Here is a 14,208-nt window from a genome sequence, read left to right as displayed (position 1 = left end):
ACTTTATGAATTATTTATAGGGGCAAAATAACTAACAACTCTACATAAGTTTAGCTCAGTTGCAGTAGGCTACATTTCAAGGCAAATAAGTTATGATACAGAGTGAGAGTCAAAAGCACCGCGGTGATGAGGAGGTTGTCAAAGAGCTGGTAAGTATGACATTCACATTGTTTCCTTAAAATTATAATGGTATATAGGCCCATTCGATCTTTTAAATTATCCTAAAGATGCTTATAGCATAGCCTAAGTTCTTCTGTGACATGAATATTTTTTGAACAGTGCATTGCCAATGGGGTGTCCTATGAAAAAATTGCACAAGAAGGAAGCAACATCAGCTCCCTGGAGATTTTCTTCTCTGGTTTCCCTCGAATGGTTGGACTTTCCTTCTTCCCAAGGCTCCGCCAGCTTACCATAGTGGGCCAGAACATAAAACACATTGAAGGACTTGAGTGCTGTCCTCTGCTTCGGGAGCTCTGGGTAGTCCAGTGCCATCTCACAGTAAGTCTGTTTTGATTACAAGATTTCTAATTCTCACATACTACAATAATATGAAACAATCTGTGGCATCTAATGACAACACATCTTGCATGGACAGCCCAATCCTTCGTTTAGCAATATATATTATCCTGTATTAGTGCATTGTACAACATATATCGTATAAACAACAATTTGTCCCATTTTCTCTTTTTACAGGGAATATCTGGACTACACAATTGTCTGCAGCTTGAGAAACTATACCTTTATGATAATAAAATATGTGACATAACACATTTAGAATTGCAGGTCAACCTAGAAGTCCTGTGGCTCAACAATAACTCCATTACTCAGATACAGGTTTGAACTGTAAATTATGAACTCTTCTATCTATCTATCTATCTATCTATCTATCTATCTATCTATCTATCTATCTATCTATCTATCTATCTATCTATCTATCTATCTATCTATCTATCCAATTTATGGCATCATATTTCATTTTCACCGAAACCTCAATTTAATATTTCAGTAAATATGTAGCTCATTTCCATTCGTGATCAGTTGCCTGTTGTGCGTGATTGTGCTTTTTTTTTTCATCCGAAGGGCATGGACTCACTTCAAAACCTCAAAGAACTAAACCTTGCTGACAACAATGTGGAAAAGATTGGTATGTTTTTCGAAGACTTTGTATTTTCTGTGTCAAATTTGATTGAGATTAAATAATCTATAAAAAAAATTACATAAATGTTTAACTTCTTTTAAGGGCATAGCCTTGATCCTAATTCCAGCCTTCAGCATCTAAATCTGTCTGGGAACAAAATTAACTCCTTTAAGGTAAGATTAAACTGTATTTGTTTTGTTTTCTGTGAAAACATTTAGTATTTATTTTGTAAAATTGTATTAACATCCTTGGTCTAAATGTCTTATGAACTGTTAGGGTATCCAATTCAGATTTTCCATCAATTCTACAACAGCAAGGTCTTCACTCTTCATTGAGTTATTGAGCAGTATAATTAAAATGTTTTTCATTATGTGTTCAATGATATACATTCATGATTACATCTATTTAAAAAAAGTATTTTAAAATACAATGTAAGAACTTTTTTGAAGGCCAGTTTGTTTGTACATTTTAGATATATTCTGCTGCTGACAAGCTCATTCAGAGTATTTACACTGAATCGTTGTCTTGTTCGAGGTCATTTTGGAAGGAAACACAAAAAAGTGCTGTGGCTTCAGCTTTTATTATATTAACACCTCATATCATATTCCTGCAATCCACCTTTTGAAAAGAAAGCAATCATGTTGCTCACTGCACAGAGTGCCCAGGATTTTGCAATAATTTAAATGAAAGAAAAAGAAAAAGTATTTGCTTCTTAGTCATTATAATTTGACATTTATTTTTATCTGCTGTGCAATGAGTATGGAGAGGAAGAAAAATAAATTGTAAGATCCAAGATATATATTTTTTGTCTCAATATGGCATTTGTTTAATATTTAAACTTCGTTTTTAGTAAGAGTCAGAAGACAGGGGCTACAGACAGTTTGTTTTGCACATCTGGGCATCTGATTTGTATATAATTCCTCTTTGACTAAAATGTTTCTTGAGAAACATTAGTGTTTTCATGGCACGACCTGATCCGTAGAAAACCCTAGTTATCAACTGGCCTGTGTGTTCTGTTGCTGTCTTTGTAACAGGAGCTGACCCTGCTTGCCCGCTTACCCCATCTGAGAGAACTGGCACTGAAGGACCCCACGTCAACGCCAAACCCAGTGTGTCTACTGTGTAACTATGCCACCCACGTTCTTTACCACATGCCAGGCCTCCAGCGACTTGACACCTATGATGTCTCGAGCAAGCAAGTCAAGGAAGCAGCTGAGGTACAGAGAAGACGAGCAGAACCCTTCTGTTACCAATTTTTAGTTCACCTGAGTATCTGTTTGGCTCTTGAGATGATACACATTTTCTATTTATGTCGATGGCTAATCATTTGCTTCAAATTCTAAGTGGTTTTCCCTGAAATTGCCCTATATTTCTGTTATAAGTTAAATATTCAAATACTGGATTCACACTTTTCCTACAGTATATCCCGAGTTCTAGATATTTTATGGATTATGTGTTTTGTTTACCTTTTTTTCTTCCTTTAGTCCACAGTAATGAAGAAAATGATGTACTACAACATGCGTGTTCGTACTGCTCAAAGGAACCTGAAAGAGACCCGACTCAGTCTGTTAGAAAGGAAGAAAACTATGTTAGAGTTACCTGAAGAATGCATCAGAACAGTCAATCACACTCTCAAAAATGTATGTAAAAAAAAACCTTGAAAAATTGCAAATGTATATTTTAGCATCTGTAAGTACTGGATTTGTTATTTAGCTGTAATCTGCAGGTTGCTGTTGATGTTCACCATTAAGTCGCCTGCTTTTATTTGGATGCATACCTAGCTTGAACGTGAACTCTCCAGGGTGCGGGCTGGTTGTAAGAAGCATGCCTGCGTTTCGGAGGATGGATCGACCCACCTGGTTGAAGGTTCAGCTGACAGAAGTGACCAGCCCACTGATGTCAGTCGCGATCCTGCCACGGAGCACAAGATACTCAGGAAGATGGAAGCACTGAGAGAGAGACTGGCACTATGGACTAGGAGGCTGCATGAGTCAGTATATTTAAATAATATACGGAGAGAATTTTTCAGCGCTTTATACGATTTAGTCTCATATTTCCTGGTGAAAGGAACAGCTCTAATGTGAATTATGTTCCCTCCTCTACACTCAGGATAGAAGCCTGGTTTGAGCGGGATATGGCCCATGCAACAAGCATGATGAAATGTACGGTCCAGTTTCTATTGATGGAGCTAGAAAGTGTTGGAAATATTCGTTTGGAAGAGGGTTGCTCAACAGACCCTTGGTACATACTAAGTTTCATTAAGTACAATTAAAACCATCATTACAATTCACAGACTTCCCTTAACTCCTAGTTCCTATGTTGTCTTCAGGTTTACTTCCTGTTGCGACCTCCTGCTCTCCCGCTTCTCTTATTCAGACTTCAAGGTTCACGGCATCACTGACATTAAGTTCAATAGAGTTATCCGCATCCACAACAGTGCTTTGAGGCTTCGCTTTGAGGACAGACTTCACACCCTGCTAGCCAACGAAGAGTCTGCAATCTTTTCACAGTAAGCTAAACTAGATTGTAGCGCTCCTGGTGTAGTGGTTGTCCTAATTGAAACAGTGACAGGTAGTAACCCTTCGTTATTTTTTTGAAACTTTTCAAGCAGGAATTACAGACGTCGGCTAGAGCACTTGTTCTACAAAGCTGACACTCAAAAAATTAATGAGAAGGAAGAACTGTTATGCATTTTAGAGGAAGGCTTCAAAACAGCCGAACAATATAAGGTTTGTACACTGCTGTTCCTGTTATTTTCAAAATTCGTGATTACTACAAACACTTAGTCCCCTCACATAGAATGTATTACTCCTAACCTTAAGGGAAAATGTTCAGCTAGTAATTCATGTAGAAAGTCAGTTCGTAGACATAACATGATAAAGAACATTTGAAAAATGGAATTTCCACAACTTTTTTTGTACAAGGAAACGTTCTATTAGTATGAACGTATTGAAAGCCTTAGTTGGGTCAACACCATGGTCACCCTTTTGTATACAGAAAGAATTACACAAGTGATATGCAACACAACAACATTTTATTTTCACCTAACTCGTAACTCATGATGACTTTGAACTAGGCTTTGGGGAGAGAGGGAGCTATAATGTTATCCAATAGCCTGAGTGAAACCGAACAGATCAGAATGGAACAGGCACTGTGCAGGGACAGCCAGTGCGATTCCAAACAAAGTATGGAAACGATCCCCTTCAGGCACAGTAAGTTAGTTTTGCTCATAGTATTATGTCCCCATATTCCCCTTACCTTCAAGTGATGTTGTTATATTTCTTTAATGCTAAAAGGCTAGTTTCTTGTCTGTAGGTCAAATTGTCGTTTCCAAAGTGTTTGTGGGCCACAGTGTGCCTATCCGAGCGGGAGAATCGATGGACAGAAGCAGCTACCCCAGAGCCCACTCTGTATATCGCAATGTCGACACTAAGCAACGGGCTGCCATGAGTGAAGGTGTACCATCTATCAAAAGACATGAATACAATTATTTTTCAGTCAGTATATGTACAATACCATTGCATCTGTGTGTGTTTTTCTTTCAGAGAGACCCCGCTCCTCCAAAACAAACACTGTTCCTGAGTGTGCTCCCAGACGTAGACAGTGGTTTGTGTTTGACCATGAGCTTGTCCTGCCCGAGTACATCATATCTTTTGAATACATCACCGGGGTAATTAAATCATTGGTGTTTTCATTGTATAGCCCGATGGCGTGGCAAATCAACAGGCTGTTGCAGCTCGACAGGTTATTTTAAACTTAAATTAAATTGAGCACAAAAAAAAGGAGTAAAAGCTCTGAGTTAATCAAAAAATAGGAGCAAGGGTTTTAACCAAAGCTCACTGAGCATAAAACATCATTCTTATTTGTGTCTCATTCCTTGTTGCTATTTATCTAATATATATATATATATATATATATACATACTATATATATACGTTTTATAAATGTTTTACATATGAACGTTGTGTACCTAGTGGGCAGTTTGTTTTAAATCTTTTTTATATGTTGTTACAAGGAACAGCCGACTATGCCGGGCCATGTTACAGGCAGAGATGATGCCCCTTCCAACGATATCATGCTAGACAAAGAAGTCCTCAACATGGAACCTGTGCTGAAACCACAGCCCAAGTTGTTGAGCTTGGATGACAAAATCCTGCTTAATGTGGCCAGAGCCAACGTCCTCAGTCAGATCACTGTAAGTGCCCTGGCTTTGTAAAGGTCAACAGATTTTTAAGCCAATTCATACACTTACAATGGAATACCTTCAATGTATTGAATTCCCAGGTGCTGAACCTTCATGGCAACAGTCTGAGTAAAATAAAGGAGATTTCACGCCTCACAGCTTTGCGGCATCTTACCATCAGCTTCAATGAGTTAACACGCCTGGATGACATTTCTCACATGGTAAAATCAAATATTATTATTGCTTTCTAGGTTTCTAATGACTTGTGTCAAAAGTCATTAAAGAGCAGCATTTTAGTAGTGACCTGCTTCTGTAAAATGTAATGAAATAGAATAGAGGAGTGGCACATGATGCAGAGAGTTTTGGACCACAGTATTAAATGCATAGGTATGTTTTTTCTTTTGTTTGCTTTACCTAAATTGCAGCCCAACCTTGAATTTTTGGACGCTAGCTATAATTGCCTAGTGACCCTAGAAGGGCTGAAGGGTTTAGGAGTGCTTAAACAGCTTGATGTGCGCTGGAACCACTTGACCAAGGCCAGAGAGGATACGGCTGTGCTGAGAAAACACACACCTGCTCTGCTGAAGCTAGACACCCGATACAACCCCTGGATAAGGGTGTGTGCTCTTATTAAATACAATCAGATGCCATACAAGGCACAATGAAGAAGTATAAAGTCAAGTTAATTTAATTTTTCCAGCCCGAAGCAGTCAGAATGATCGTCCTGGGCCGTCTAACGGCCCTCACACATCTGGACGATGTGATGGTAGCGGAGGATGAGGCTGCTGATGCTGCTCAGACGGCTGCCGGATCCAAAATGAACCAGGTAAAGAACTTATACATGCTGTAGTTTCTGCAAATGTGGCTGAAAGAATGCAGAAGTATAAAGTCAAGCTATTTTCCTATTACCAGCCTGAAGCAGTCAGAATTATCGTACTGGGCCGTCTAACGGTCCTCATGTATGAGGGCCATACATGTTTCCATAACATGTATGGAAAACATGTAACGTCTATAAATAACAAATGTTTTTAACTGAGATCTAGTTTCAGTCCTAGGCCCATTTCATGTGACTATAATTTGTTCTTGGATCGTGAGAAATAGACATCTTTTGTACTTTTAAATGTGGATTTATTGTTATTTTAGTGCAGTATGTGAACTGCACATCTGTCTGCATATTTCAGGATGTACTGTAATTAAATCAGACCTGTTGACACTCTGCTTGCAGGAATCTCTGCTAGCTCACTCGCGCTCCAACAGTGACCGTCCCCGCAGTCTCAGCCTGCTGTCAACAGCCCAGCTCTTATGTCGTCTCACTCCGGGACACTGGGGGCTCAAACCAGAGCTGGAGCCTGATTGGCCTGCAAAGGTGGGCTATAATAAAGGAGTGAATTCTAAAAAAAAATTAGCAAATTTTTGGGTCTATCCCTTCGGCCAGGGATAGACCAGATACCATGCTGTCCATACTGTAGCAATTGTAATACAAGTTTTAACATCTGTAATAATTTGTATTTTTAATGCAAATGTGACCCCCCATTTTGACCAGATCACTGCCCTGAACCTTGACAACCAGAGGATTTCCAAAATGATCAATCTGAATAAGTTAGTCAACCTGCGCTGGGCCTCCTTTAATGAAAATGACATTTCTAAAGTAGAGGGTCTTGACAGCTGCTTGAAGCTGGAGGAGCTTTCCCTCAACAACAACAGCATCAGCACACTCATTGGTTTGTCACTTCACAATGAACTTGAAGATAACACCACATTCAGATAAACCTGAAAAATAGGTGTTCTTCTTCATTGTTTATGTGTCTGTCTTTGCTCTGTTTCTTCAGGCCTATCAAGACTGCGCTGCCTAAACAAACTGAGTGTAGATGGGAATCAGCTTTCTAGTCTGGATGCCTCTGTCCTAGATCAGCTCCCAAACCTGTCTTTTCTGTCAGTGGAGAATAACTTTATCAGTTCCCTTCATGGCATCCAGAGAGCTCGCTCTCTTCTTGAGCTCTACATCGGCAACAACCACATTTCTACTTCCCAAGACATCTACTTTTTGAAGGCAAGCAGGGGGGATGATGACAATAGGTTTTAGATTTCCACTCTTTTCATTGTGTTTCCTGAACTTGTACTCCTCTTTCCATGTAGGGATTGGCAAACCTCATCATTCTAGATCTTTATGGGAATCCTTTATTGGAGAAACTGGAAAACTATCGCATTTATGTCGTGTTCCACCTACCCTCCCTAAAAGCTCTGGATGGCATTGCAGTGGTATGTACCGACGACAGAAAACATCCAGAACCTCTCAGATATTGAAGTGGTGGTGACATAATTGTATCTTCTGTTGTTTTTCTAGGAGGCAACTGAGTGTGAAAGTGCAAAGGATATATTTGGGGGAAGACTTAACCCTGACATGGTCACAGAGAAGCTTGGCCACTCAAACTACACAGACATCACCTACCTCACCCTGCAGTCTAGCTCCATTAGGTACTAGCCTGAAAGACACTGAAAGAAAAACGCAAACCTCCTCCAATAATGAGCACAATTACGGTAATTTACTGTATTGAAAAAGTAGGCGTTGAAATACAGGGCGACTAAAACGTGTTTTTTCCACCCTCAGGATGGTCGATCTGTCTCCGGCAGACCTGTTTTGTAGTTTGCGCAGCGTCAACTTAGACCACAACAACCTTACCTCTTTCTCAGGCCTCATCTACCTTCCCAACATCAAAGTACAACTTACAAAAATTTGAAAAATCAACATGCACCTGCTATGCTTTGCACCTGAGATGTGGACAAATATATACATTTTTTACAGGCTCTGTGTCTGAACTACAACCACGTGGAGTCCATCCTGCCCAGACAAAAGACTCAGGCTCATCTGACAAACAGACAGATACTGTACAGCAAAGTTCACTCCAGTGGCTACGGACAACAGAGCCCATCTAAAGGCAAAGGGTAAACTTCAACTCTAGACTGTTACCATTAGGGGGCAGCACTGACCACCCAATGTATGAAAGCCCTCTTCACACTTACATCAGATTTTGTCAGAGTTTTTGCCTATAAACCTATTACATACATAATAAAATATTTCTAAACACATTTTCATGATACTGCAATTTAAAAAAAATGTAAATGTTATGTTTTCTTTAACAACACTGTATAGAAAAGTTAATGTACAGTAGCTCTAAAACTCATTGAATATTTAAATCTTGGTTTATATATATTACATTTATACATTGACAACACATTAATGGAATAATGATATGATCTTCCAATCACATTTTTCTTGTGCTATGACAGTCTTGCCCAAACAATAATTGCCGTTAGGTGGTCTGCACCTGTGAGATCTGACCAGTTAAACGAAGCAGCGGGGGGGGGGGGGGGGGGGGGGGAGAAAGAGATGTTCATTTAACCACAGATGTTGCAAACTGTCATTATGTGACTGTGTTTAAGGGAAACTGGGCCCACTGGCAGGCTGGAGCCACTGATGGGAAGCCTGGAGGTACTGCATTTGAGTCACAATGGCATCTCCAATATGGCCAATCTGCAGCTCAGCAGGCTCACCAATCTTAAAGCACTCTTTCTTCAAGGTATGTATGGTTGCTGTGCCACACTTCCCTCACAAAGCCTGTTAAAAGTGCAGTGCATATAGCCTGTGAAAAGGCAAGCGCTGAGGGCAATGTCTCCCATAGACCTTAGGCCAGGTGGGAGGTGGGACTTTTGAAGAAAAGAATGACTGACTTTCTTTTCAACTGCTATTGATGAATTTTGATTGAGTTTTGCTTTGTCAGGATGATTTGTCCCACAAAGCCAACCTTACTTGTCTCCCCCCCCCCTAACCCTCCCAACCCCCCCCCCCCCCCCCCCCTTTTGCTTAGAAAGGTTTCAAAGCTGTCTCTGTAATTTCAGTGCCTTTTACACCCAGGGCACACAACAAAATACCTTACAAATGTTAATATTAACTTAAAATGCTGCTTTTTGTATTGTTTAGAATGCGCAATTTACTCTAATTTTGTTTAATATAGAAATATCACTCAATTGCGAAACAAAACACAGTTGTGAATGTAGAAAAATATACATACCAATTATTTTGCAACCACCATATTTGCAACAAATATAACTGTATGTTAACAAGGACCTATCAGTTTAACTAAAATAAATTCGAAACGTAACAAAAACATTAAAAAAAATTATAAATCAGATGAGGCAACACCAGACAAATGTCTTCTTTGTTTGTCTGAATAATAATCTTTCAGGCTCTTGGGGGTTTGCATGCCAAGCTAAATGATGAGATCATCTTATTAAAGCTAATAAAAAAAATTTAGGCAAAAACACTAGGTTGTATAGACCAGCACTGCAAAGCTTCTTTAATTTCGGTTATCAGCTCTGAAAATTACTTTTTATGAAGAGCTGGGAGGATATATTCAATATTTACTCCTACATAGCCATAGCCAGTGTTGCTACTGCATTAATAGAAAAAAAAAAATTCTATCAAAATTGTTTTAAACTAGGATTGAACCAAAGGTGTATAATATATGTAAGATATTATCAACACTGATCACAGTGCCGTGACATACAACCCAATATACCATGCCAGCTCTTAGAATGCTTGTGATAAGGGGGGATGATTTCAATGCTACAGAAAGTAAGAAGAAATTAAAATGTGACCACATTATACCAAAACAAAATATAAAGATTATTTTTTGGCCTTTTTCGCTTTATTAGACAGATTCTGGAGACAGAATTGAAATGGGGCAAAGAGGGGAGGAACATGCAGAGAATCAACCATGGTTCTGATTCAAACCGGGTCTGCTGCAATGAGTACTGATCCTCTAGGGGACGCTCTAACCACTAATCCATGAGCGACCACAGTATGAAGAGGGGCTGCTTTCCGCTGGATCTTTATTTAATTTTTCAGTAGAAGTAAAATAGAAGCTTGAGATAACGTTGGGAGTCATTCAACATCTAACAAGACTGGCAGGAGTAAAGAAGAACATTTATATTCCATTGTTTCGATAATTGTTTTCACTGACATTGTTTTCTCTCGCCTTAGGTAATGAGATCAGCCAGGTGGAAGGATTGGAGGGGCTTCACCAGCTCAGAGAGCTTGTGCTAGACAGGAACCGGATCAAAGCCTTTGCCGATAACTCTTTCATAGCCCAGAAGGTCCTGCTAGAACTGCACCTAGCAGAGAACCGGATCCGGGAGCTCAACAATTTAGATTATTTGACTGAGCTCCGCAAGCTCTTTCTTGGCATGAACAAGCTGCAGGTAGCTCCTCCGGCAGCATTAGTCTCCTCACATGCTGGATTTTTGAATACTTGTATTCAGTTTTTTTAATAAAACGACATATACAGATTTTCAATAGGGCTTCCTCAACCACTCATAATACAGTGATTTCCCAAGGCAACCACCAAGGTCACAGAAAGCTTTTGTGCAGGTTTGATTTGCAACCGAATCTTACTGATTGGTTCATACGCAAAGTGTATCAGATGTTTAAGAATGTATTTCATTCGGTGTGGAGCAGTATTACTTTTCCGTGCATTTGCAAAGTAAGACATGAAATATAGTAATCATGAGTCATTACCACCCCACTGTGGCATGCAAGGGGTAGCATTAAGGAGAATCAATTTTGATTGAAGGTCATGGCTGTGTGTATGAAGGAAGAGCTGAACAATCAGGACAACGTGTAATCAGCTTCTCAGTCTGCATCTCCTTATTCACCCAGGGTGGGTGATTTGCACTTTTGTTGCCAGTTCTTTATTCCCTTCACTTCCTAAATGTTTTCATGCATTCAATTAAGACATAAAATACAGCAATCATCCCAGCTCAACAGCTCTCACAGTAGGGGGCCTCTTTGAATCACAGCCAAGTGCAGCCATGAACCTGGGAATAACAGAACCACCCCCTCCATGCCCTGCATGTTGCGTGCCCAAACTCTCTCATGAGATTAATAAGAGGTCACACATGTAATCTCTCCCATCAGCTTCTTCCATCCTCCCTACACCAAAATTATGAAAGGTTCAGCCCTCATGCATGTGTCTCCATTTTTAACCCACAGTATGCTACAACCAGGAGGAAGTGAATGTTCTTTGTTTCTTTGCTTTTTGTAGGAAATCACAGAGCTTGACAAACTAGAAGTCCTACCTTCGCTGTCAGAGCTCTCTCTTGTTGGCAATCCGGTGAGTATAAGAAGTGTTTTGTGCATTTAAACAACTTGGAAATAATATTATCCAGGTAGGCCTATGTTTTTCTTATAGTTTTGCCAAGTGATGTGGATCTACTCACTTGTCAGTCACAGGACACTTCGGACATTTTCACTGTCAGACAAATCATCAAAAGTGCACTCACAGGCTAGATTTCTGACTTGCACAATCCAAAACACTATCCCGGTGTAACTCCGTAGTTCCAAATTAAGCGATTACATGATGGGCCATCTGCTGTGCCTCAAACTGGCCGGCATCAAGAACAAATCCGATGACCAAATGGCAGGGCGCTATTGGCCCCGTTACATCACCCATCTGGAGCTCATAGATCAGGCCTGAGCAGAGCCTGGAGCCCAGGGCCTCCCTATCGTCGATAGAGCTATGCCCAGCTGTGGTGGTGCTATGCCCCATCCCCCGTTCTCTTCCCAGAGGAGAGGTTTATCCTGCCAGGGGGTGGAGGCCAACAGCCACCCTGGAGACAATGCCTCCTGCTGTTGACATCATGAGATCCTTACCTCACCCATGTTCCTCTTGCCAAAGTCTGTCTCCTCCTCTCCATTGGACATCCATTGGCATGAAATCACTTAACTTATTCACAGCAGCAGTGTCCTATAGAAACATGAAGTTCTAAGTCTTGAATCTGAACCCTGTCCAAAATGTGCCCTCAGCTGGGAATGGCGCTATGTGCTGCTTCAGCTGGGTCACTGCAAAAGTTACACATAATAACTACATTGGGACCCACAAAGCATCATGTTTATCCCAGATGTCTCTGCCCCGGATTCACTCAGGCTCCACAGTCAGATTGCTCTATGATACTTAGGGTCAGTATACATCATTACGAAAACATTGGTAAAAGCTGTGCTTTCTTATTCTCTTGCAGGTGGCCAAAAATTCTCTCCACAGACCAGCGGTAATGCTCCGTTTGACCCGGCTGCAGGTGCTGGATGGAGTGATGGTGACCCTGGAGGAAAGGACCAGGGCGGAACTCCTCAGTGCTGATCCATCAGTGAGAATTGCAACACAACTGAAACAGAAACACTCACACATACTCTAATAAGGCTCCAGCATTTATGCCCCATGATTCTATTGTGGCAGTGTGGAATAACATTTAGAACTTATGGTTGAGACATAAAAAGTGTTTCCTAAAATATTCTAGCTAAAGCAATTTAACACTTCAAGATGTTTTACTTAGGAAAATAAAGGAATCTTGTATGTATTTCAGTAAGAAACTGAATGACAAATACCTTGTTTGTGTAAAAGATCTTAATGGGCCTCATCATGCAAAATATAGTCCAACTGAAAGACAAAATGACAACAACTGAACCGCAGCCGCCAAAAAAATGGGAAAAGCCTGGATCAAACACTTGATCTAAATGGTTGGATGTTCATGTACTGAGAGACCGGGGCAATAATTCTCCTGCAGCTCTGAATTTAAAGCAGCCTAAAGGCTACTGGCATCATCCTGCTGATTAGATGAAATGTGCCCGGCCGATAATGCACCAGTGGATTTACCCCCTATTAGCCAGGTCAACACGACCCCCTCTGCTTATTAATCGTAGATGTGGAAATGACCGAGCACAGATCCTGGGTTTTCTCATTAAAAACACAATTACAAACCTCCCACTAATGACTTTCATAATTGTCATCGCAGTTATTATTCTGAACTTGCGTCTGGCATTGTTTGTATTTGAACATTGTTATTGATGAGTGGTAATTACTATTCCCTTACAAGTTGCTTATGTATGTGGAACAACAAGCATTCAAATGACCAAGCCCCTGTCAAGTATGTGGTTGTAGTGAATTCACTACAGTGTCAGTAGAAGCCATGGGAAGGTTAAGAAAAAGGAAACTGTTGCAGGGTTAGGAGGTCGTGTTGACCCTTGAGGCACTGAAGAGATATTTCTTACACATTATTTGAATATTTGCTTATTTTTTTCATTGTAATCTTCTCCTGAAGTATTTCTTCTAACAACCCCATGCTCCCTTTTTATTTTTTCTCTTAAAGGTATGCTCCCAATGCCCTGGAGCTTCTCTTCCTACCACTGAAATAAACCTACTCGGACTGCGACCTCTTGTGCCTCGAAATACCCCTCTAAGAGGAATGAGTATTAGTGGAGGACTACACAACTGTATGCTTGGGCAAGATATCCTTCCAAGTAACATGGACGAAGCCCAATGTCATTACTCATACAAGCGTGAGTGTTACGTTTCTCTTCGCGATGGTCAATAGTAACTTGATAAATGTGGTTGTTCTTAACGTGGGCCATCGATCTTCGCTAAACAAACATTAGGGATTCACTTTTTAGATATACGAGAAAGCTGTTCAATAAGTTGACCACTGGTATGGCGGTGATCTAACCTATCCCCTTGTGTTAATTCCCAATTCAGAAAAGAAGAACAAGCCCATTATTACAGCTCGAAGTGCCCAAACTGACATTGCCTTAAGACACATTCGAAGAACGAGAAACAACCTGCCAGCCACAGTTCTTCTTCATGATGCGAACAGATTCACCATCACGTATCCCAACCAGGAGCAAGACACCAGGTCGGTAAATCCAACATCCCAAGAGATATAATTCTGCTTCTTTTAAAATGTGAAGGGATCTGTTTAAACATAGTACACTGCCAGTTGACTGTCTTCTTTGTTCTTTTGTTCCAGATTTACAAATAGTGGCAAACCTCCACCCATGTAG

At 40.4% G+C, this 14,208-nt stretch overlaps 1 protein-coding gene across 1 annotated transcript; it reads left to right on the top strand.

The window, feature by feature from the left end:
• Window positions 1-92: 92 nt before the first annotated feature.
• On the top strand, window positions 93-14,208 carry lrrc9 (leucine rich repeat containing 9; the record flags this gene model as incomplete). The annotated part of the gene is made up of 32 exons (XM_080042263.1): window positions 93-149; window positions 280-498; window positions 694-834; window positions 1,081-1,144; window positions 1,241-1,311; window positions 2,173-2,355; window positions 2,623-2,778; window positions 2,920-3,128; window positions 3,248-3,379; window positions 3,468-3,647; window positions 3,747-3,867; window positions 4,215-4,350; window positions 4,454-4,594; window positions 4,684-4,808; window positions 5,154-5,333; window positions 5,423-5,542; window positions 5,747-5,938; window positions 6,022-6,147; window positions 6,547-6,687; window positions 6,865-7,042; window positions 7,151-7,371; window positions 7,458-7,580; window positions 7,666-7,796; window positions 7,930-8,038; window positions 8,125-8,264; window positions 8,763-8,899; window positions 10,363-10,580; window positions 11,423-11,491; window positions 12,396-12,521; window positions 13,521-13,710; window positions 13,904-14,060; window positions 14,175-14,208. 32 exons carry the CDS (start codon window positions 93-95, stop codon window positions 14,206-14,208), a joined length of 4,527 nt encoding a protein of 1,508 aa, XP_079898389.1.

This window comes from Ammodytes marinus, assembly GCF_949987685.1.
Source record: "Ammodytes marinus genome assembly, chromosome: 15".
NCBI lineage: Eukaryota > Metazoa > Chordata > Actinopteri > Uranoscopiformes > Ammodytidae > Ammodytes > Ammodytes marinus.
This window is presented reverse-complemented; position numbering and strand designations above follow the sequence as displayed.